General features: G+C 42.3%; 1 protein-coding gene across 2 annotated transcripts in view; it reads right to left on the bottom strand.

The window, feature by feature from the left end:
- Nucleotides 1–2,430: 2,430 nt before the first annotated feature.
- The window catches only part of KCMF1 (potassium channel modulatory factor 1), a 60,834-nt gene continuing 39,176 nt past the window's right edge, over nt 2,431–24,088 (bottom strand). For both annotated transcript variants that reach the window (XM_084900266.1, XM_084900267.1), the window contains exons 4-7: nt 13,630–13,731; nt 10,887–11,061; nt 8,827–9,109; nt 2,431–4,498 (exon numbers count right to left, since the gene is read on the bottom strand). In XM_084900266.1, coding sequence (XP_084756392.1) covers nt 4,237–4,498; nt 8,827–9,109; nt 10,887–11,061; nt 13,630–13,731 — 822 coding nt within the window. In that variant the 3' untranslated portion in view covers nt 2,431–4,236. The remainder of the gene's footprint in view (nt 4,499–8,826; nt 9,110–10,886; nt 11,062–13,629; nt 13,732–24,088) is intronic.

Genomic DNA, 24,088 nt, shown 5'->3' with positions numbered 1-24,088 from the left:
AATGCCACAGGGTTTTAGGTTCTGGGCCAGCTTCTCTGAGACGAAGAATCTTTCGAATTGAAATCTGCTCGCCAAGTGGCAACATGTGTGTGTGACTTGCAGCAGGGTTCCTTCAGGAGCTCCCTCAGCTCGTACATTTGCAGAATTTTGACAGAGATGGGCTGAAAAACCGAGTTAAAGAGTCCTAACCAGAAACAAAGGCAACACATTGCTCAAGTATGGTTGAAGCTGATGGGCTTAGATACTTAAATACTATGCTGAAAGTCACTCCAACTTGGCTTTGGAATATTCTGCAATGAAATTATTCAGATAAGGCCATCTTAAAGCCACAGAATTTCACAATGTTGTCACAAATGGCCAGAAAATCTGCACTGTGGCTCCATCGTGCATCCCAGCATAACCTCTCCCCACTGCAACCTGGAGACAGGGCCTGTTCCCAGGCCGAAGGGAGAACTGTTATGGTTTTCAAGTGCCCTGGAGAGCTTTGGAGAGCACAGAAAAGCGTGCCCTTGATGCCAGCACTAACACCTACTTTAGTGTATCTCTGGGAAATTTTATACCTACTGTTAATGAAATCCATTTTGCATGTGCCTCCAAAACTGTACATGCTGGTAATTTAGGAACACATTTTATATTAGCTATGGGGCTTTTCCTTACAAAACTGATACATTTGTTAACGAGCTTTTAGCACCCACTCCCGTTATCTGTAACTTCCGTACTTCTGTTTCATAGGGCTGTGCTAACCCTATTAGACTCCAATGACAGATTTTTTTTCTGAACAGAGATCCCATTCAAAGCTCCCTTTCCTCCAACCACCTCCCTTTCCCATTTACCCTGAAGTAGAACTTCAGACTCTGAGGTTTGTGTGGATTCCAAAAGGCACGTAGTAAAACACAGGTAAGTAGAATACTTGCTGTGAGGATCAAGAGAACTCTTGGGAACCCTTCCTATTCTTTCTTTCTTTTGTGTGTGTGTGGCCTACGGATCAGAAAAAAAAAAAAAAAAAAAAAAAAAAAAACCACCAAAAAACCCCACAATAGGCTTAGTGACCACTGTGCATTATTGGAAAATCAAGTATTGAGAGGGAAAAATATTGGGGGAGAGGATTATGGGGTGGGCTTTTGTGTCGCTTCTGTTATTCTAATAATGTAACCTGCTATCCTAAGCTAGAGCGTGTGTGTGTGTGTGTGTGTGGGGAAAGAGCACAGGGAGATGGGCTTTCTGTTAAATTACCCACATCTAATTATGAGGCTATATTACTGTTAGTAAAAACCCAGGCTTATTCTGTGGGTTAAAAACAATATGATCTAAATCCAAACCCAAACATTTCACTGTAGCCATTAACAGAAATTATATTTTGATTATAGCCATAAAATCATAGGTATGTCTTTTGTTCAGAGTTAAAATATTTTAGGAAGCTAAATGAACGACAATCTGAGGAAGTCATGAGGTAGATTCTACTATTCCAGTCAGATTTCAAATTCCATTGTTCTCTGTGATGAGATGTCCAGGAATGTGATGCCCATGGAAAGCCTACCCACAATTATAGTTTAGCAGGAATGACTCCGGGAGTCTTACACACACGGCATATTCTATTCCATAAATCACACATACAGAAGTGAACATTCTTGGTAGCTCTTCCTCTTCACTGTGAACTTTTTTGGGTTCTCAGAGTCATGACATTAAACTTCTTCCAGAACACTGAACAGAAAGACTTCAGTTACTAACAACCAGGACGTGAAGACAAGCTCCACACAACCCTGACCAACTTAACTAAACCCCAGCCTCTCAAAACTAAACTAAACCAAACCTCTCAAAACTCAGCACCTGCTCCTAAGAAATGTGAGGGTGCAACCTAAATAAACAAGTGTGTTGATTTTTGTCTCCTCTACATCAAAGCCTTTGCAATTATTATTCAGTTATTCCAAAAATATGTTAATTCAGAAACTAAAGAAAAAGGACACAAGAATTTGAAGGACTTAAAATATATTTTTATATTGATAGTCTGTGTCTTTCTACCCTAAGATAATACATCATTATTGATTACATACAGGATGAGGTGAGGTATTTGTAAAATAGCTGGTAAAAAATAATTAATATACAGTATTCTACATGAGATGGAATCTTAAGTCTTCTTAAGTGTTCAATTCACCACCTACATTAAGCTGCCCTACACAAACTTACAGTTGTCTCCTCAAACCATGTTAAAAAAGGAAGGATCTTACATTTCCCCAGAATTTGTGCAGAAAAGGGAAAGCATATAATTGGCAATTTCTATGCCTCACATACAAAGTAATGCATTCACACAAAACCAGGACCTCTCAGTTTAGCATAAAAAGGAAAAAAAAAAAATACTGGGTTTGAGATATAAAATCTCTGAGTAATGGTTAGTTAGGCTAGTTCACCAACAGCAAAGAAATTCAAGTGGTCAACAGTCTTGAAAATGCTTTATTGAAATGTGTGACTTATGTGCAGAAGATGGGTTTGAAAAGACCACAGCTTGAAAACTGGGTTTGGAAACGTTTCAGCAACCGAGAAAAAGAAAATCGCTACTGGACTGGACTTCTGGGATAACCGGAAGCCTGCTGTAAAGTTCTCCTTTAAAACATCTCCGTCACAGAAACTCAAGGAAACAAAGCTGTTATATTTGGAAACGGTTGGAGTCTGAGGTTGCGGAGGAGAGCGACAGTTTTCTAGACAGGTGGGGTGACTTCTTATTTGGTTACATCTGGATGGACATGGACTTCACAGTTCTCGGAAGAACACCAGGGGGTGTTCAAGTCTGTATGCTCGTTGTGTTGCAGACACAGAGAAATACACAGGAAGGAAGAGGACTAGGGAGAGGAGATTGAGAGAAGGGTTCGGAGATGAGAACTGGAACAACACATGATTAGGTTATAAATTTATCAGAAGCTGTGCGCACCTTTTTTTAAAAGTCCTACATTTACATTCCAAAAACTGCCCCCCAAACCCCAAACCCGCTGTCCCTGCCTTGGAGCTATTGTGAAAGTCTATGCACAAAAACTGCAACAGAAAATAAAAAAATATCCCGGCCCCTCCAAACCCCAAAAAAGCTGTACATTTTTTTTTTTTTTTACACATAGGATCAATAATATAGGCATATAGGTGGCATGATTCAATTAAAAGGCTTTACTTTTTATGCCTGAAAAACCCAATAAATAAAAGGTGCTGAAGTTAGCATTAAGAATTTGGTTGTTATATCGACAAAACCCGGAAAGGCAAATCCTCCAAGCTCCCCTGATACTGATCTGTCTCAGCAACTATGAAGCACATACATAAACAACGCAGATATGATTGAGAATGTGAGATTTTCAAAAACAAAGACGACATAATTCAGGTTAATTTTGTTGAACAGCGAACAAATGAAATTCATCTATACCTGAATAAAACATATTTAACAATTGGAAAAAACTTTAAACAACCACAAAAAGTAAAAACTTGGAACAAACATGAGCAGATTTGTTTTAGGGCACACGAGTGCCCTGCAGCAGATCCCGACAGTGGCTTTACTGGTGTGTCTTCTCTAGATGCGTTACAGAGACAGGCTGAGCTCCACGCGGGAAAGGGAACGAACAGGGCGCTAGGACAGTCACACAGGCGGAGCCGACACCCGCTACAACTCCCAGGTTCCACTGCAGAGCTGGCTTTATGCGTAGGAGGCACACAAAGAAAGGTGATTCAGGCAGACATTATTCAAAAGCTACTTCATCATGTAACTCTTTGCCTGGTAACCACTGAATAATGTTTGGGAAAGCTTTGGGCTTTTATTTTTAAGTTTTACTCCTTGTATTTAATATTTTAAATAACAAGGGCACTAAAACTCATGCACGCTGCAAAAAACCTCATGCAGTAGTTAAGGTAAACCATCCAAGCAGTTTTTATTCATTAATATTCATAAATACACACAGCAGCTTCATTAGAGATTTCAATTTTCCTCTTCAGTTTGAATGTGGAGTATTAGGAGAGCCTTTTGCATGTCAAGGTACAGGAAGCAGAGGTCGCCCCTGCACTGCTACCTACATTTACCTGCTAGAAGTAAAAATTAGTTAAGTGGAAATGATTATCATATATATTTTCTCTCTTCCTTTGAATGTACACAATGTAACAAGAGTGACAGACCTGAAATTACAATCACCAAACAAACCCAAGATAGTTGTTGTCCACTTTCATTGGCAAATACAGCACAGAGGACATTGTCTGCGAATTGGGATGTCATCAAAGAGGAGGTGGTGGAGGCTCATTTCCTTTATTACTCTCTTTTAAATTTAGGTTTTCTAAAGCAACATCTAAAGGCATAATATCTACACAGCCCATAGCACCAAAATCGGCCATCTCCCCCCGGTCATCCTCGTCCGAGGAGGAGCTCTCCTCGCGCACCAAGGTGGACAGAAGGAGCTCCTGGACAAACAGGCTGCGGTCTGCGCGCTCACTCTCCATGGACTGGCGCTCTGCTTCAGACATTTTAGGATCATTCAACCTGTGCAAGTCAAAAAGAAAAGATCTTATTGGACAAATATCAACGGACAGAGACATGGCCAACTTCTGCAATGTCCTGCACTGCAGGCTTTCCCGGTGGCAAAAGTCAGAACCTGAGGCACACTGTTGGAACATTTTGCTCTAATTTATTACCGTAATTTTGTTGAAATTCCACACATTTGTAGCAATCCTGTTGCCTGAGGTGCAATCTATGCTTTAATTAGATTCAGTAAGACAAGTACATTTAGATTTCTCACCCTTCCTTCAGAGAAAACTGCAGTGAAAATTGTTCTGAGCAAAACAAACTTTCTAATAGATCCGATGCCTGAGGAAGCAGTGATTTCCTTAACCAGGATTTCACCCATGGGTAGTAACAATGGGAAATACTGGTATAGCAACCCTGGCCACAAAAAAACAAAAGCTGCAGTGATTAGAGTATTTGAATGAAAAATTTCCTACAAGTTCCCTAGACTTCTCTCTGATTCCATGTAATGCTTCCTGAGATGAAGATATACACAGAAGCCCAAAAGGACAAGAACCATCTACCCCCACCCCACCTCCCACTCCTCCTACCGAGGACCTAGGAAGCAGGGCTGACCTGAGGTTTAACAGCCCATAATGCTTATCTGCCTGGAGATAGGATACATGTTAAGAGCTGAATTTTTGTAACTAACCTCTTAAGTAACTTAAGCAAATTTCTGCTTAATTTCAGCACTGATTTTATTTCTCTACATTTTTAGTAGAGAAAGGAAGCAAAGAAAGAAAGTAGAGAAAGGAAAGAAAGGGAAGAAAGGAAGGAGAACTAGCCGGGAGTCAGAAGTAACCATCCAGGGAGAAGAGGCGAAGTGACCGGAGGTGCAGCAGGCACGCAGGGCAGAGCTGCCCGAGAGCTGGGCGCGCCGGCGGCACAGGGGCTGCTCCCGCTCCGCTATGGCGGCCCTGCCCTCTGCTGTCCCACCGGGGCCGAGAGGCACAGGACAGGGCTTCCCACAGTAACAACGAGGGACACACACTGGGCACTTCCTAGAGGCCAGGCTCGGTGTTAAGTGCGTTTTGTATGTAGTATCTCCTTTAACTCCTATGAGTTTATTCCAGTTGTTATCAACATTTTAAAGGAAGAGGAAACTGAAGAAGAGGTTAAGAGACGCTCAAAACCTCATAGCTGCCAAGTTCACCACCATTGAATGATCATATCTATGGCACAGAGAACAAAGGAAAATATCTGAATTTCAGAACTTAAAGAAAGCAAAAGGATGTGGAAAGTAATTACATAAAAAGCCACTAAATGGACATTGAAAGAAAATGACTGAGGACATTTATGGTAAAAACAAAGAAGACCGTCATGAGTCCTGGCCATGTGGCGGGCTTGATCCCCCATGGGAGGCGTGCAGGAGGCAGCCGACTGATGTCTCTCTCTCCTTCTCCCTTCCTCCCCTCTAAAAATCAATAAAAACATAAAAAAAAAGAATATCATAAGTATCAAATGGAATAGAAGACTGAGCAATAGGCTACATATTCTCAATCAAAAACTATAAAAGTATTAAGAATTGAAGTACATTCCACACCCTTCATTTTGGAAAAAGGCCTCCAGAAAAGGGGAGTTGGGAGTGGGGGTGGGGAGAACAACCCTAAGTCTAAGTCAAAGCCATGGTAGAAAAATAAAGTATGTATAGAGGAGTAACTATATAGTAAGCAGAAAAACTAGAATAGAAAGCAGAGGCTCCAATCCTTTGGAGAGCATGCAATTCCAATCTTACTGTTTTGTTTTTCTAGGAAATAACTAAAAAGAGGGCTAGGTTTCTGGTGGGCCAGACTGCACCTGGGATGGAGAAGTACCAAACCAGCTGGCTCCACCTCCAAGACTGAAACCTGACACAGGCCCTTAATCATTTCTAAAAGGTCAACCAATGGCTCGTCCTCGTTAGTATAGTGGTGAGTATCCCCGCCTGTCTAAAAGGTCAACCATTTTGAATCCCAAAAAAACTGTTCTCACCATCAGTTTCAGGGCAACAGGAACAGAAGTCCCTGGCCAAAGGGACCAGAGGTCAGGCTGAGCTCACACATACTGAAGAGGCTGTGTGAGCAGAGCCCAGTTTTTGCCTGCAGACACTGCAGCCGCTCTCCTGGCCTTGACAACACAGTGCATGTTCATACACTACTTGAAGTTCTGGGAAGCCCAACAGTAAATAAATTATTTCTGTTACTCAGTTTTGCCCAAACTTATTCATTAGGGGAAAAAATGAACATAATTAACTACATATATTCCTTAGAATATATAAAGTTTCAGGGAGTATTTTTGGGGAACTACTGCCTTAGGTAAATAGTGATTCAGGAACAAATGATACAATGAAAGATGTGAGAAATGATCTACAAACGGCAAGGTGCTATGCAAAGTACAGCATCAGATGACAGCAGGGGGCCTTCAAGAATGGAGGGAAAGCACCCAGTCACCACAGCATTCCCTGGGAGCTGGATGTCTAGTGTAGAAAAACGGCAGAGAAAAATCTCACATCAAGCCACTGAGTCTGGGGCTAATAAAACAATGAAAAAGCAAACAAAGGGTGGAAAGATGTCTTTTCTAAAGGGCACTGGCAAGACATTCATTCCACCCACAGGCCAGTGGGCTCTCAGAGGACACACGCATTGGCAGGTCTCCTTTCTGAGGTAGGAACCTACATCTGGCAACTTAGAGGTTTGAAGCTGGTCAATCCCTACAGGTGAGGTACATGGCAGTGGGCTGGAGCTCTCTGTGGCTCTGTGATTTATGGTGAAGCAACATTTTCTCACAATCTAAAGGTAAATCCCCACTTGAAACTTACTTCTTAGATTCATAACAAATGATAAAAATGGGCCCCATTAATTGGGTCTTTACCAAGCCAGACCCTATACATATCAGTATTTCAATTCATCCTAAAACAATTCTCTCAAAACTCATAGAATATTAATGATAACACTGAGTTTGGAGAAGTTAGTGACTTGCCTAATGTCCAAACTAGTAAGTGCCAAACTGGGGTTCTAGTCAGGGTCCACAAACACTTTCTATTCTGCATCCATAGTACATTATTTACTAGTACAATTCGGCAAATGTGCCAGGAATATGTAAAAGTATGAAATAAAAAACATTTACATAGAAATAATATTTCATTCTAATATCTGTCACACACATTGCATTTTAGAGACAACTGATGGATTACAGTATTTTTTTTTTTTTTTTTAATTTTTTCATCAATTTCAGAGAGGAAAGGAGAGGGAAAGATAGAAACATCAATGATCAGAGAATTACTGATATACTGCCTCCTGCACGCCCCCTACTGGAGATTGAGCCTGCAACCTGAGCATGTGCCCTTGACCAGAACTGAACCTGAGATCCTTTAGTCCGATGCTCTATCCACTGAGCCAAACTGGCAAGGGCTACTGTAGTTTTCTTCTTTATTTTAGTTTTACTTTATTTTCCTCTCTGTTCCATTAGAAGCCCTAGTCCAGATTCACTCTCTGTTGGGCCAAAGTCTACTCGTCATTGCTCTTTATAAACTCCTTTATATGCTTAAAAGTCACAGCAAATGCCTGTGAGGTTTTGGGCACAGAGACATATTCAGTTGCTAATGGTAGTTTTTAGAAGCAAATACAAATTCTACTCCATTCAGTAGAGCCACTTACTGTGTATACTGAATATTTTTTTTACACTGTGATAAACCTTTTTTTAGTACTTTTGTGTGTGCTGACCATAAGAATTTAAATACCACTTCTTTACAAAGTCACATGAGAAAATCATGTTATGAAATGTATCTTTTAATATTTTGTATCTCTTGTATCTTTTTCATAGCAGACTGAAAATGGTAATAAAAAGAAATTAATTATAACAAATGTACCTAATCCACCCCATATATTATATGTAATGATATGGTGTTTAAGTTTTATGGGCAACCTGGGAAAAGAAATTCTTAGGGAAATATTAAATGTGCAGTTTTGTGTGTGTTTTTAAAAATATTTTTTTATTGATTTCAAAGAGGGAGAGAGAAAGAGATAGAAACATCAATGATAAGAATCATTGATCGACTATTTCCTGAATGGAGATAAAGCCGGCAATCTGGGCATGCACCCTGACCAGGAATAGAACTGTGACCTCTTGATTCATAGGTTGAGGCTCAACCACTGAGCCACACTGACTAGACTGAACGTGCAATTCTGATCAGAGACCCATGGGCTTTAATGTTTTGATCAAAGACAGATGTTCAAGAACATACATAAGCACAAAAGAGAAAAGATCATTTCAGACTGAGTAGAGCTAATGAAACGCTGCTTCTGAAAGAATGTTAATAAATGAGCTACCTTGTTAAAAGAAACTGGGAATTCTGGAGAGTCTGCTGACTGCTTTCCGTGTTAGCTGGGTTGGGCGTTGCTGTGGACTGTGTGATTGTAGTGGTGACGCTGCTTGTGTTAGTGCGCCGGCTTGCATTGCGTGCGGTCTCCAGTTGCTGCCTTGCCGCCTGGGCGTGCTGCCGTTCTAGCTGCAGCTGCATCTGCAGTTGTTGTAACTGAGAAGCGGAAGGGCCAGAAGAATTAAGCTGTCCTCCTGCAGAACGTCTCACTCCTGATAACTGAGATAAAAGCTCTGCCAATGGAAATGAAGATGGTTAATGTCTACTTAAATATTGCAGAAAACAAAATGGTGCACTCTTCTACCCGAGGAACGTTAAAACGGAGGGCCCACAGGCAGGTACCCATGGCAACATTTAGTTTCAGTTTGTAACTCAACACTTTTTAGAATACCTCTTGGAGGCAGAAGGTGTTATGTGTGGGGAATGCACATATGAATATTAACCCACATACAATTATTTTTGTTTTAGGCAAAACATAACAGATTGTTGAAGTTATTTGCTTAATGAGCTAATTTAGTTATACTTTCTCTACTTTTTAAAGTGGTTTATCCTCTAATCCAACCAAAATATAAACCCTCTGCATGAATTCTTACAATCGTGCCGGATACATAGTAGGCACTCAAACATTTACTCAGTGATTGAATGAATGAATGATCAAAATGAAATCCAAGAGACCTTGCCCACTTGCCTCGGCCTTCGCTGGCACCGTCACATGAGAAGGCCAAGCACCCCTGGAGATGCACAGTAAGGCTGGTAGGCCCCTGACTGTGCAGCCTCCGTGGTCTATTCTGATCCGCCCTCATTAAGAGTCAGGTGACCTCTGTCCCTGAACCGTCATCAAAAGGTGCAGTCATGCCTTCTCCACCCGGAGGGTCACCTGGAGTTGACAATTGTCTTGTAGACATTCCCAGGCTAGCAAATGTTCTCCATCATTAAAACTCAGCTGAGAAACTATTTTGTTTTAGTTTAGAACCTCGCTACCAAAGATAGCAAGTCAATACTGGATTCCCTTTGGATAAATAAGCATTTCTTAAAATCCAAAACTCAGTTTATTGAATGTATTGCACATCCAATGCCCAAAGCACATCTGGAATGAAGACTTTACATGCATATCTCACATTTTGAAGGACAGTTATGAGTAAAATGGGTCCTAGTTTCCGTCACAGATTTACGCCTGTCGTGTTAGCATGCTCTGCGAGCCACACCATGGCTCCCAGGCACTGTGTGCACACTCCGACCTGCTCCAGGCCTCCCAGTCTCACTGCCTGTCTGTGCCTGTCAATTTTAGGATACACTTAATTTAAATTTACTGAAGTAACGTTAGTTAAAAACATGATATAAATTCCAGGTGTACAACATAATTCAATGTCTGTATACTCTATTGTGTGCACATCCACCCAATTTAATTTCCTCCCATTACTTACAGTGATTTCTGACATTTTATTTTGACTCTCAACTCCTGTGTTCTGTGGCTGGCTTCTAGGTTGCCCATGCACTAAACCCTGCAACTTGCTATAAGCTCCATGTTCAAATGTTCTTTTAGTAAGACTTTCCCAAATTATTAAAAAACATGTACTTTTTGGTATGTTTGGTACCAACATAGCTCCCAAAACAAAGCAAGAACAGAGAAATTCCTACTTTGCTTTCTTGTATGAGAAGAGCTGAATTCTTTATCTTGTCAATTAGTTTTCTTATCTGTGTATTTGTGGAGGTTGAACCTAGTGGTCTTTTAACTGAACACTCTTATGATTTTCTTGTGTTTCAATGAAGGCCACAAACAGAACATAGAGCTATGTCTTACTATCTTTTATGCCTCTATCTACTTTAAAAAATGTAAGAATAATATGAACATTATGCTATTTTAAAAATACTTTTGTAATTATAAAAACTTGGGGAATTTTGTGAAGGAATTATGAGCGTATTGAGAGATTAGAACCACAAATCCCACCAAAACACTTAAAGGGAGCCCCTTTCCCGGCCATTCCGTTTATTAATGTCAAGCTAACTTACCAGCTATAGGATCCATGGCTTCCCTATTGCTTGGAGAATATGAACTCTGAGAAGAAGAAAGTCCACCAGTAGAACTGCTAGTAAAGTGCATGTTTGATCTACGAGCACGAGGACCTCCCAGTCCCCGGCCAGGGTGAAACATTCTACGTACGTGTCGAACACCACTCGATTCATCATAACTCCGAAGTTAAGGGGGAAAACCAAGTATTTTACGGACAGAAAAGAAAAAAAAAATCACCTGAGCCCTTGCTAGATAAATGGAGATTTCCAAAATTGTAAGCATTTCAATTTAGAGTACAAAATATCACCACTTCATCTGTTACTATATAAGGGCTATTAACGCTAAAAAAAAAAAACCCCAAAAAACCCACTCAAATACAAAGCAATGTGAGTGTGTGTGTATAGTGTGTATAATGTGTGTGTGTATAGTGTGTATAATGTGAGTGTGTGTATGTGTGTGTGTGTGTTTTCAAAGGGAAAAGCTTCTCCTTTTTCTTCCTGGCTCCGGCTACCAGAGTAACGCTGCAGACAGAAGGAAAGGCACTGCCGTTCAGATGCCCCAGCTGAGACATTCCCTAACCACGCTCTCAGTGCTGAATTTCTTATATGTTCTCAATGAAGTGACCACAACTAATAAACATCAGTTTTTAGATCCATGTTAATATATAAGCTAACCAAATCTCATGGTCTGTAATGAGAAAGGAATAGTGTGAATAATTTACATTGAGGAGCGAGAGTCCTCTGGGTTACTAATTTTAAAGCATTGTTGTTAAGTTCTTCAGTTCTGCTGCTGCTGCTAAAAAAAAAAAAAAAAAAAAGGAGCTTAGGAGGCTCAGTGAGAAGCCACTCCTCATGTCACAGTCACCAGGTAGCACCCGAAGCCTCTGAAACACCAGAATGCTTCCAGGATCCCTGCGCTGCCAGCATTTTGTTTCTAGAACTTCATTATAATGCTCATTTGGAATCTAAAATGTAACAAATGCCTTCTGCTACTCTTCCATTTTACATAATTTAATCTTCTCTTGGTAACCAGAGACTCTTATAAAAATCTCACAGAAAAAGATATAAATGATGTGGGACATTCTAGTGAATGGACACCAACTTCACTAGACACCCTTGAACTTGCAGGAAAGTTCAGGATAACAGCGTGGTTTTAAATTCCTTGCCTAGCTTCTTCATGGAGATGGAGTGAGCATGGACCAAGGACAGTCACTCTGTGTACTATTATAGGATTCTTCTACACAAAATGCAAGTGACTCAAAGGCTTAAGTACTTGGGGCCCATTTGGGTTTTCTTATGCTCTTAAAAAAGGAAATCACTGCTCTTTTCATGTTGCCTTCAGGGTCCCTGCTCTTAGGAGAAAAAGCATTTCCTCTGTTCACCGAGTACTGCTCAGCTCAGGCTGACGTGCTAATATCTCAGGCTGCGTCCATATCTTTACTTTCCATCGGCTTCCCCGTATCTCCCCATAAATCTAAAGGGCTATGTTTCCAGTTAGAAAGTTAGGAACTGTGAGCAAGGCATGGGAAAAAGAAAACCAGGAAACCTGTTTCTTTTTCAATAGATCCATGGTTAAATTATGATTGCCAAGAGGCATTCAAAATAATAAGAATAAAAACTTTAGCCCTAGCCGGTTTGGCTCAGTGGATAAGAGTGTCAGCCTGTGGACTGAAGGGTCCCAGGTTTGATTCTGGTTAAGGGCACATGCTCGGGTTGGGGGCTCGATCACCAGTAGGGGGCATGATGAAGGCACCAAATCAATGAATCCCTCTCATCATTGATGTTTCTCTCTCTCTCACTCCCTTCTTCTCTGAAATTATTTTTAAAAATATTAAAAAAAATAAAGACCTTATAAGAATAAAGTCTTGTGATTAGTGCTCGAATCACTTCAAAATGGAATGAACACTGACACCTTTACATACAAACTGAACTCTAAATTAATTGGCGATAGTTTTAGAAAAACAATTCATAACCTGAAACCCGAGCACGGAGTCTACAAAATCAATCACTGGTGGGCTGGTCAACCTCAGGGAGGTCACAGGGAACTACTAGCACCTGCCTTGGGCTGGGCTTGGAGGGAGAGCTGAGATGGTCTGGGAAGGGAGTTCAGAGCTGGACCAGCCGTGTGCTCCCCTACAGTCTGCACAGGAGACGGCTTTCCCAGGGGAAGGGGACTCCAAAGGGCACGTCTGCCCACCATCCCACCTACCGTAGGAGGCGGCAACAGCAAACAGATTTTAATTTGAATTAGCATTTTCCTCTTTTATATGAAAACACTGTCTTAAATATCTGTTTGAAATAAACTAACAACTTTCACTTAATGAGTATGATTCATGTAAAAGCAAATAAAAAGAAATAAGAAACTGTATTTCAACACTGAATGACTTTTAGGAAAACACCTAATAAACTACATAAAATAAATTGAAGGTTAGTTTTTCTCGATGAGAATACTGTTCTTAAAAACAATCAAAATGAGCCCTGGTCAGTGTTGCTCACTGGATAGTGTGTTGGTCGTGCACCAAAGGGGGGCACGTTTGATTACTGGTCAATGGCACACACCTGGGTTGCAGGTTCACTTCTGGTCAGAGTGCATGCGGGAGGCAGCCCATAGATGTGTGTCTCTCACATGGATGGTTTTCTTTCTCTCTCTGTCCCCCCGCCCTCCACTCTCTGAAAAGCAATGGAAAAAATATCCTCAGGTGAAGATTAACAACAAACAAACCCCAAATAAAACAAAGGATATTAAATCTCTAGGGGCTCTGTGTTCAAGTGTCAGATGAGCTGCAAAGTCGTCCGTGACATGATTAGGATCGCCTCCAGGTAATGCTGCACATATAGGACAAATCTGAAATGAAAAGAAAGCAGATGTAATTAATGAACACTGATCAGACATCTTTCCGAATGATTATCCTATATAATAAAAAGCTAATATGCAAATCAACCAAATGGCAGAACGACTGGTAACTATGACATGCACTGACCACTGGGGGCAGACGCTCAATTCAGGAGCTGCCCCCTGGTGCTCCCACAGAGGGAGTGCCACTCAGCCAGAAGCTCTGAGCCAGGCTCATGGCTGGCGAGTGCAGTGGCGGTGGCGCGAGCCTCTCCCACCTCTGGGGCAGTGCTAGCTGTCAGTCAGATATTCTCCGAGGGCTTCTGGACTGTGAGAGGGTGCAGGCCGGGCTGAAGGAGGCCCCCCCCCCCCCCCCCGCAAGTGCACAAATCTCATGCACCAGGCCTCTAGTCCTATATAATAAAACCCTAATATGAAAATCAACTTAATGGTGGAATGGCTGGTGGCTATGATGAGCACTCACCACCAGGGGGCAGAGCCACTCAGCCAGAAGCAGGGCTCAAGGCTGGCGAGTGCAGTGGTATTGGCAGGAGCCTCTCCCACCTTGGCAGCAGTGCTAAGGACTCCTCACGGGATATCTGACTGCCGGCTTAGGCCTGCTCCCCAGCGGGCCTAAGCCAGCAGTCCAACATCCCCTGAGGGGTCCTGGACTGTGAGAGGGTGCAGGCTGGACTGAGGGACACCCCACCCCCAACATCCCCAGTGCACGAATGTTGTGCACTGGGCCTCTAGTTTTACTATAAAGTGTACTGTTTACCAAGTTTTAGCCACATAAAACATAGCCAATCCTGAACCAGTGAACACAGAGAGGCCTGAACAAGAACTGCAGCACATCGTGCTGTCACTCAGAGTGAAAACAGACAGTCCCTCGAGTCAGACACAATAGTTCCAGACAGTTCACACTTGATCTCTGATGAGCTTCCCAACAGCTTGGCTGATTCATTTACATAGTCTAGCAAAATGGTTCCATAAAACATATTTAAAATGTGCTATTTAGTGCACATCATGCTTAAGTCTAGTCTTGAATGGTCAAAACTGGAACATAAGCTTACCCATAAGCTAGACTTCAGGGTCAATCTCCAAATAAGACAGCAAAACTCGTATTAGGGTGCAACTGTACAAAATTATATACTTTCAATGTGGTATAAGACACAATGATTACTGATCATATGCAAATGTGCTCTATAACTTCATGAATGGGATTTCCAGTGGGGTAATGGGTGGGTGGGGTAGAAGCCCATTTTTATTTATTTTTAAAATATATTTTATTCATTTTTTACAGAGAGGAAGGGAGAGGGATAGAGAGTTAGAAACATCGACGAGAGAGAAACATCGATCAGCTGCCTCCTGCACACCCCCTCCCCCCGCCCCCGGGGATGTGCCCACAACCAAGGTACATGCCCTTGACTGGAATCGAACCTGGGACCTTTCAGTCTGCAGACTGATGCTCTATCCACTGAGCCAAACCAGTTTCGGCTGAAGCCCATTTTTAGATCCTTGTTTTCCAGAGGATGGGAGGTGGGACAAAAGCTTGGGATCAGCAGAAACCCGTTTGGCTCAATGGATAGAGCGTCGGCTTAGGGACTGAAAGGTCCCGGGTTCGATTCCCGTCAAGGGCATGTACCTTGGTTGCGGGCGTATCTCCAGTAGGGGGTGTGCAAGAGGCAGCTTATCGATGACTCTCTCTCATTGATGTTTCTAACTATCTCTCTCCCTTCCTCTCTGTACAAAATCAATAAAATATATTTAAAAAAAAAAAAAAAAAAAAGCTTGGGATCAGGGCACAGTAAAGGATTAGAAAACCAACTTCCTTTGGGCCATAGGGCAAGGGATAAAAGGAGGAAGTAGGAATAAAATGGCATATAGAGAGGCAGAGAAGGCTGGATAGGTTAGAAATATGTCTCTGAAATAGCAGTTTCAACAGAAGTGGTGGAAGGAGGCAGGAGAGGGCAAGGGTAGAAAGAACTCAGATCTTTCAGGGGAGAGGCTTACTCTTTCAGAAGCCCAAAGGGCAGATGATGATCTAAGAGTGGTAGCTATGCCCTGAAGTAAGAACTTCAATCTTAAAGAACACAGCCATGCATGCAGGCCTGCTCCAAAGGAAGCCCAGGGAACTGGAACAGTTCCAAGTTTTAGATTTGTGCCTCTCTAATAGAGTTGGGATATATGATTCATTTTGCCAATATATGAGTCACATGCTTAAATTCTTTCAGCCATGTGGGAGGAGAGTGGCACTGGAGATGAGGTGGCAGGGAAAGGTAAGACTTGGGAAGACAACACTGAACACAGGGAAAAACTGCTCTGACTTCCAGAGCCTAAGTCAACACAAACTGTCCTCTAGAGACTAGAAAGCAGAAGTCCCCTGAGAATATGACTCTGCTTTGATCCCAGTGCTTTTGTGCCCCAGCAGCCAGCTGTCCTGATTGTCCACCGGAGAACTGAGAAATACCCTCAAGAACACCTTAAGCCCTAGCTGGTTTGGTTCAGTGGCTAGAGCATTGGCCTGGGGATTGAAGGGTACTGGGTTCGATTCTGGCCAAGGGCACATGCCTGGGTTGCGGGCTCAATCCCCAGTAGGGGGTGTGCAGGAGGCAGCCAATCAATGATTCTCTCTCATCATTGATGTTTCTCTCTCTCTCTCCCTCTCCCTTCCTCTCTGAAATCAATAAAAAATATACTTTTAAAAAAGAACACCTTAAGATGGTCATGAGAAATAATGTTGGAACATGACATTGTGCAAAAAAAGGAGGGTGGTAACATGGGATGTGCCTCTGAGATAAATAGAGAGGAGATAGAAGCCGTAAGTGTGCATTTCTTAGAAGATGCCAGAAAGGTGGTCAGACATTTTTTTTTTTTTGTCACAGAAAAAAGCAATTATATCTGCTCTCAAGTTTACACAGTACCAACTTTGTTTACTAGGAATTTAGGTTTTACTGTCTGTACCATTCCTGCCTGTGACATCAGGTGATAGTGTCTGATACAGTTATTTTCCTTTTCACCTGTTTCTACCGTGCTTAGCTAGACTGTAACCCCTTTGAGAAATATCGGACAGTATAGTTTTTTTATTGTTTGGGAACCATGACCAGAGCTTAAAGCAAAAAGACCAAGGTTTGGAGGAAAAAATCCTCCAGTTGTTTAAAAAAACAACAAGCCAGCTTAGATATTTTTGAGACTCTGCATATTGCAACAATTGCATGGTGCTGGACTATGTAGAGAATTATCCTATCTAATAAAAGAGCAAGATGCAAATTAACCACCACTCCATTACAACCAAAACCACGCCCACAAGCCAGTCAGGAGCAAGTATGCAAATTAATATCAATCAAGATGGCTGCAGCCATGGAGCGAGCAGGAGGGAGGCTTGAGTTTCTCTGGCGATGGAGGAAGCCAAGCTTTCCACACACCCTGGTGGGCCCAGGCCTCCACTCAAGGGAACAAAGTTTCAATTATAGAAGGTAAATAACTCCCAACAAAAATGGCAGCAGCCACAGAGCTGGAGAGAGCAGGAGGCTAGGGTTGCCCCAGGTGATTAAGGAAACCAAGCTTTTGCAGACTGCATTGGTCTCAGCTTAAGGATACAAAGTTTCAATTATAGAAGATAAATAAATCCCAGATACCAGGGCCTCTGCTTGGGTTACTGGGAGGCATGGCCGGACTGCAAACCACCACAGGCCCCTCCGCCCAGGCTGCCCCACGCCCCAAGGGAACACTACTCTGACCCAGGACACCTTTCAGTGCAAACCAGCTGGCCTCCACCCATGCACCAGGCCTCTATCCTATCTAATAAAAGAGTAATATGCAGATTGACCATCACTCCAACACACAAGATCAAGATGGCTGCCCCCATGTGGTCAAAGATCCTGCCCCCATGTGGACACAAGATGGCCAGCATAAGATGGTCAGCAGAGGAGGGCAGTTGGGAGGGACCAGGCCTGCAAGGGAGGGCAGTTAGGGGTGACCAGGCCTGAAGGGGAGTGCAGTTAGGGGTGACAAGGCCTGCAGGGAAGGGCAGCTAAGGGCAAGCAGGCTGACAGAGGAGCAGTTAGGCATCAATCAGGCTGGCAGGGGAGTGGTTAGGGGGTGATCAGGCTGGCAGGCAGAAGTGGTTAGGGGCAATTAGGAAGGCAGGCAGGCAAACAGTTGGGAGCCAGCAGTCCTGGATTGTTAGAGGGATGTCCGACTGGATTGGGTGCAGGCTGGGCTGAGGGACACCTCCCCCCTCATGCACGAATTTCGTGCACCAGGCCTCTAGTTATCTATATGAAAATCCATGCACTGGAGGGGGGGGGGGGGGTCCCTCAGCCTAACCTGTCCCCTCTCACAGTCTGGGAGCCCTCAGGGATGGGAGGCGACCTGGTGATCAGGGGAAGGTGATGTCCCCATCACATCTCTGCTGCTGCCACTGCCAGCAGCGCAAGCCTCAGCCAACCCTGGTTACCTGAGCCTCGGGCAGCCCAGGATGGCTGGGAAGCCGCCATCCGAGGCTTGCCTGCACCTTGGGTCAGCCCTGGGGAGCTGGGGGGCTGGGGGGACTTGGGGACTACTGAGGCAGATGCGGGGCAGGCCTGGCTGTACCACGTGCCTGCTGCCCCAGTGGGGCTGAAGGGACTGGGCACTGCTATCTTTGAGGGTGTGATAGTCAATTAGCATATTCCCTTCTTACTGGCTGTGGGCGCCACTATCTTTGTGAGGGTGTAGTGGTCAATTAGCACATCCCTATTTATTAGATAGAATAAAAGGGTAATATGTTAATTAGACTGGACATCTTCCAGATGTCATTTGGGTGTTCTTCCTGACAAAGCCAGGGCTGGAGTGAAACCAACCTGGGTCCTGGGTGCCCGCTGGTGGCTGGAGGAGGAAAGCCCAGGCCCCAGGTGCTGGAGGGAAGCCAATGCCAGCAGCTGGGGAAAGGAAGGCCTACTCTTCACGAATTTTCGTGCATTAGGCCTCAAGTAGTATCATAAGACTGCACAGTTTAAGACTTTTATCAAACAAGAAAATAACCACCAAAAGAAAAGACATCTTTTTAGTTTGGCGTTTGGATAAAATCTGTGTGCATCTTGACTTGCACAGCTGCAGAAGTTTCAGTGCTGAGGATGCATGTAGTGCTCATGGATGAGAAGTCTCTTCAGGAATACACATTCCCGGATGGAAGGCAGAGTGGGAAAGGACCGATGCCAAATGCACTAAGGATATTCTAGAAAAGCACTCTAAGGTGAAGATGTAAAATAGAAAGACAATCAAGATCTTTAACAATGTATATTAGTTTTAGTTCTGTAACTCAAAGTCTTTTAGATTTTGTTGTAAATGTGCTAAGGTGGCAAGATGAGGGTATTCAGAACTGCTTCATTCAGAGAGAAATAAAACAAATTACTCAAACTTATATAGTAACTAGTGATAAAGAATGAACTACCTACATAAGGAATTACTGGAGCAGGAGGATCACCTGGCTTGGCAGCTGGTATAGAAAAATTAAGAGACTAGATTAGAACCAAATGGAAGATGCTGTCACACTCGGGCCAGATGAAGGTAACTCAGATGAGGATTTGGAACTGCTGACGGGACCAGATGCCTAGTCACCTTTTACGTTTTATATACTTAGCAAGCTAATTCATGTTCTAGGGTAAGAATTTGGGTAACTTAAGGTTGTATTTTCTTTTTCTTACTTTTTTAAATTTTCACCTGAGAATATTTTTTCCACTGACTTTTTTTTAGAGAAAGTGGAGGGCATGAGAGAGGGGGAGAGAGAAAAACATCAATATGAGATATGGGGGGGGCGGGGGGAGGGCATCGACTGATTGCCTCTTGCACACACCCCACACCCTGACTGGAGCCTCAGATCAAGCCTACAACACCAAGGTACATTGCCCTTGACCAGGAATTGAATCCAGACCCATTGGTCCTCAGGTTGACATTCTAACCACTGAACAAACTGGCCAGGGCAGGATGTACTTCCTGAGAATTAATGGAGGGAATAAGAAGAAGAAAGAAAAACAAGAGCAAAACAGGGCAGGAGAAACAGGGAAGAGGTGGGGGAGGGAGAGGGGCAGACGGAACACCACCCCAACATTCAGGATCACAAATACTGCTTAGTCTTAAGTGTGTCTTACGTCCACATGATGGTACCTAATCCTTATACAGGACAGCAAAATTCCACACTTTCCTATTAACCCTAAAATTATGAGTTTGTCAACATTTATATTTATTATACTCTGCCACATGACATAATAATGCATATTACTTGAACAAGAAAATTTTACATAACAAATTAACTTAAAATTATAACAACTTGTAAACATTAAGGCTTACTGAATTGGCTTAAGTCAGTGTTTCCTAAATTTGACTGCGGATTTAAAAAAATATAGTTTCCCAGGCCCCTTCTTGAAAACTGAGTCTAGGAGTTTCAAGATTCTGTATTTTTTAAAAAATATATTTTATTGATTTTTTTTACAGAGAGGAAGAAAGAGGGATAGAGTTAAAAACATCAATGAGAGTGAACCGTCGATCAGCTGCCTCTTGCACCACCCCCCCTCTGGGGATGTGCCCGCAACCAAGGTACATGCCCTTGACTGGAATTGAACCTGGGACCCTTCAGTCCGCAGGCTGATGCTCTATCCACTGAGCCAAACCGGTTTCGGCAAGATTCTGAATTTTTGACAAGGGTACCAGTTATCTTATACTACAGCTTCAATATACAATGGACCTGAAAACTAAATATTTATCCTGTGCATGAAACACCAGGTGTTCCTGTTATTACCCTCTTCCCCCATCCTTACATGCTGTCTTGGTTATTGCAAGTCTTCCCCTTCGCTTCACCTTGCCACTGAAGGGCAGCATCAGACCTGCTATTTATCTGCAGCCCATTTGGAAGCCTTTACCAATGTACTGAGATCCCATGCTTAGAACATAATGGAGTTTCCACTTTCCCACGTGGTCCCAGATTATGATTCACAGCCAGCAACCAGTCAGTGCATTCTTAACACAGGTGGTTGGTTACCAATGTCTAGAACAAATCTCTTAAAGTTCACACATAAATGCTAAGTCTCTACTTAATTTGCAAAACTTTTTCTTTGAGACAGGCCATGTCTACACAAACACAAAAATAATTTAAAGTCAGCATGCATGGCTGTCGTTTTTCTTTTAAAAAAATATATTTTATAGATTTTTTTTTTACAGAGAGGAAGGGAGATGGATAGAGCTAGAAACATGGATGAGAGAGAAACACTGACCAGCTGCCTCCTGCACACCAAGGATGTTCCCACAACCGATGTACATGCCCTTGACTGGAATCGAACCTGGGACCTTTTAGTCTGAAGACCGACGTTCTATCCACTGAGCCAAACCGGTTTCGGCATGGCTTTTGTGTTTAAACAAGAGTGACACTCAGCCATCCCTATTTCATTAACCAGTCTAAAGCAAGTTGAGATTTCCTCCAGCCTCTTTCTTGAACTCACAGTTCCCTCCAAACAACATCCTTGCTTTAGGTATTGTGCAGAGCTTTAAAAACAAGAGGAAGAGTTAAGTTCCATGTGATGAATTCTTTTCTCTTCTCTTTTCTTTCTGTATAGGCTTCATAACACATTTCCTGCCCTTTCACTGCCATAGAAAAATGCATTTTCAAAAACTGCCTATCTGCTCCACACAAGCCTGGCTTGAACTGAAGCTAACCTGCAGCATTATGCAGAGATTGTCCTTTCACCAAAGCATCAGGTAGATGCCAAAGAGCTAGGTTGGTTCTTTAGAACGAGGCCCATTCATTTTGAAGCATCATCCTCTCAGACCATATGAACTGTCCTTCAACTCTGGGACATCATGCTTTGTGTTAACAACAAACACCTTAAGTGAAATACCTGTCTTGGCAATTGGCATTTCTTGATTCGGTTTTGGGAGCATAAACTTGATAAACTCCTTTTAAGATACTAATTTTAGATTTATGAGAAACATTTTTCTTTAGAGAATATCTGTTCCAAGTTGTGATTTCAAACTTAGATATTTATATGCATAGCCATGGACACAGAGAGGGTGGTGAAGGGGGGATAGGACCTGGATGGAGAGGGATTAAGTGAAGAAAATGAGTGGGGGAAAAAAATTTATATTATATATATATATTTATATATATTTTATATATATAGCAAATTTGTAACTATGTGGTGTTGGACATTAACTAGGCTTATGGTGGTGATCATTTTACAATGTACACAAATAATCGAATCATGTTGTACATCTGAAACAAATATAATGTTATATGTCAATTATATCTCAATAAAATGTTTTTTTAAGAAGTTGTGATTTCAGCCCTAGCTGGTTTGGCTCAGTGGATGGAGTGTCGGCCTGAAGACTGAGTGGGTCCTGGGTTCGATTCTGGTCAAGGCCACATGCCAAGGGTTGTGAGCTTGATCCCCAGTAAGGGGTGTGCAGGAGGCAACCAATCAATGATTCTCTCTTATTGTTGATGTTTCTATCTCTCTCTCCCTCTTCCTTTCTCTTTGAAATAAAAAAAATATATATATATTAAAAAAGATAACTAGAAACTGGAATTAAAAACAACAGCACACAAAAGTTGTGATTTTACTGTATCACCTTATATTGTTACTTTCTGGAGACACCAAATGTTTGATGTATCATTTCTCTGGCAACCATGATCTTATAACAGGCAGCACAGCTTCTTTGCAATTTCTAGCCTCTTTGATCCATGTTCTTTCACATAATCATTATGACTACGTTCATCCTGTTTCAAAAGGACAACAGAATCACTGGAACCCTACCATACTTCCCTTCCCAATGATAGCCAAGGTGGCATGATGGTGAAGAAAGCATGCCATTCCTCTGTACAGGTGTCAAATGTCTCTTTACTATCCACCAAACCAAATGGAAAAATATTCTAGTTTTAAAGGTTCTCTATTATCTGGTCTCACTTGCAGACTCAATTTATTTCCCATAACAACCATCTCTCCTCCTACTGCCTCTGTAGCCATCCATTTTGCCAAAACAGATACAGGTCCGTATAAGATTTGAGTAAGTATACTGTTCAACTTCACAGTATTCTAATTTTCTGTGTTGCAGTGGAAAACTGAAATTAACATGATTTAAATATGAGTTAACATGATTTAAATATTAAGTTTTGTTTTTCTCCTCAGTTCCATTTTTCCCATATAATGCTGAGGTTGGATCTGTCATCTACTTCTAGAGAGTTAGCATTTAGAAATTCAGTGATTTTTGTTATATATAAAAGTTTTTAGTTTTCCTTACGTTATGCTTGATTTAAAAGTCCTAAGTAATTAAGGTTTGCTTTTAAACATGTTTTGTGGACAGAAACATAAATTATATGTGTATATTGATGTTCTGGGATTCACAAGCCTTGAACTAACATATTTAACCACAATAAAAAATAACTCCAGCCCAGCCACATGGCTCAGTGGCTGAGTGTCAACCTGTGAATCAGGAGGCTATGGTTCGATGATTCCCGGTCAGGGCACATGCCTGGTTATGGGTTCGATCCCCAGTGTGGGGCATGCAGGAGACAGCCAGTCTATGATTCTCTCTCATCATTGATGTTTCTATCTCTTTCTGTCCCTACATCTCTAAAATCAATACAAAAATAGATAACTAAAAGAGCCAGAGCTTGACTTCCCACAATTCTCTAGTTGTGAGCACCTGTGCTCTCCTAGGAGAAAACCCCATGTAAAGCTTTACTTTTCTGTCTTCCCAAGGGTAAGCTGGGTATTCTATATGTGGACTTTAAGAAAAGGAAATGGGAGCTGCCCTTTGCTTAATGGTGCCAATAAGAACAGAATGTGGCAGGGGAACAGGAATGGAGGCAGTGCCCAAAAGCCAGCAACAATTTTAGTGAAGAAACGGAGATGAAGCCACCTGAGCTGGTGGCATTATACCGTTTACACGGCTGTTAGAAATTAGAGCCTGGTGAGGACAGAGGTGTGCATGCCCCTCTCCTCCAGGGAGCCTGTTCAGTGAGGCGGAGTGCAGCAGGGCTTCTTAGAATGAATGACCTCACTTTGAATACCAAGATTGGCATCTTAAAAAATAATTTTCCTAACCAGTTTATTTTATTTTTAAATGTAAGGGGCATAGGTGGGTAAGGGATTGTAGGAGGAGGGAAGGCTCAAAAGTTACATGAAGGACTCTGTGCTACCTTATATTGTGCCAACAATTGCCAAAGCTTCCTTCTTTACTTTATACTACCCTCCCGACAAATCTTCCTGTAGGCCCTGCAAAACATTCTATGCACCACCTTGAAATTAACTATTTGGACATGGAACTATACAAACCAGTATTTCATAGGAGAAAGAAGAAATCAGACCAGTGGCCAAAGAAAGAATTAAAAATGAGT

Source organism: Pipistrellus hanaki (genome assembly GCF_964339955.1).
Source record: "Pipistrellus hanaki genome assembly, chromosome: 12".
NCBI classification, from domain to species: Eukaryota; Metazoa; Chordata; class Mammalia; order Chiroptera; family Vespertilionidae; genus Pipistrellus; species Pipistrellus hanaki.
The sequence above is the reverse complement of the archived record's forward strand: the minus strand, read 5'-3'. Positions and strand labels throughout refer to the sequence as shown.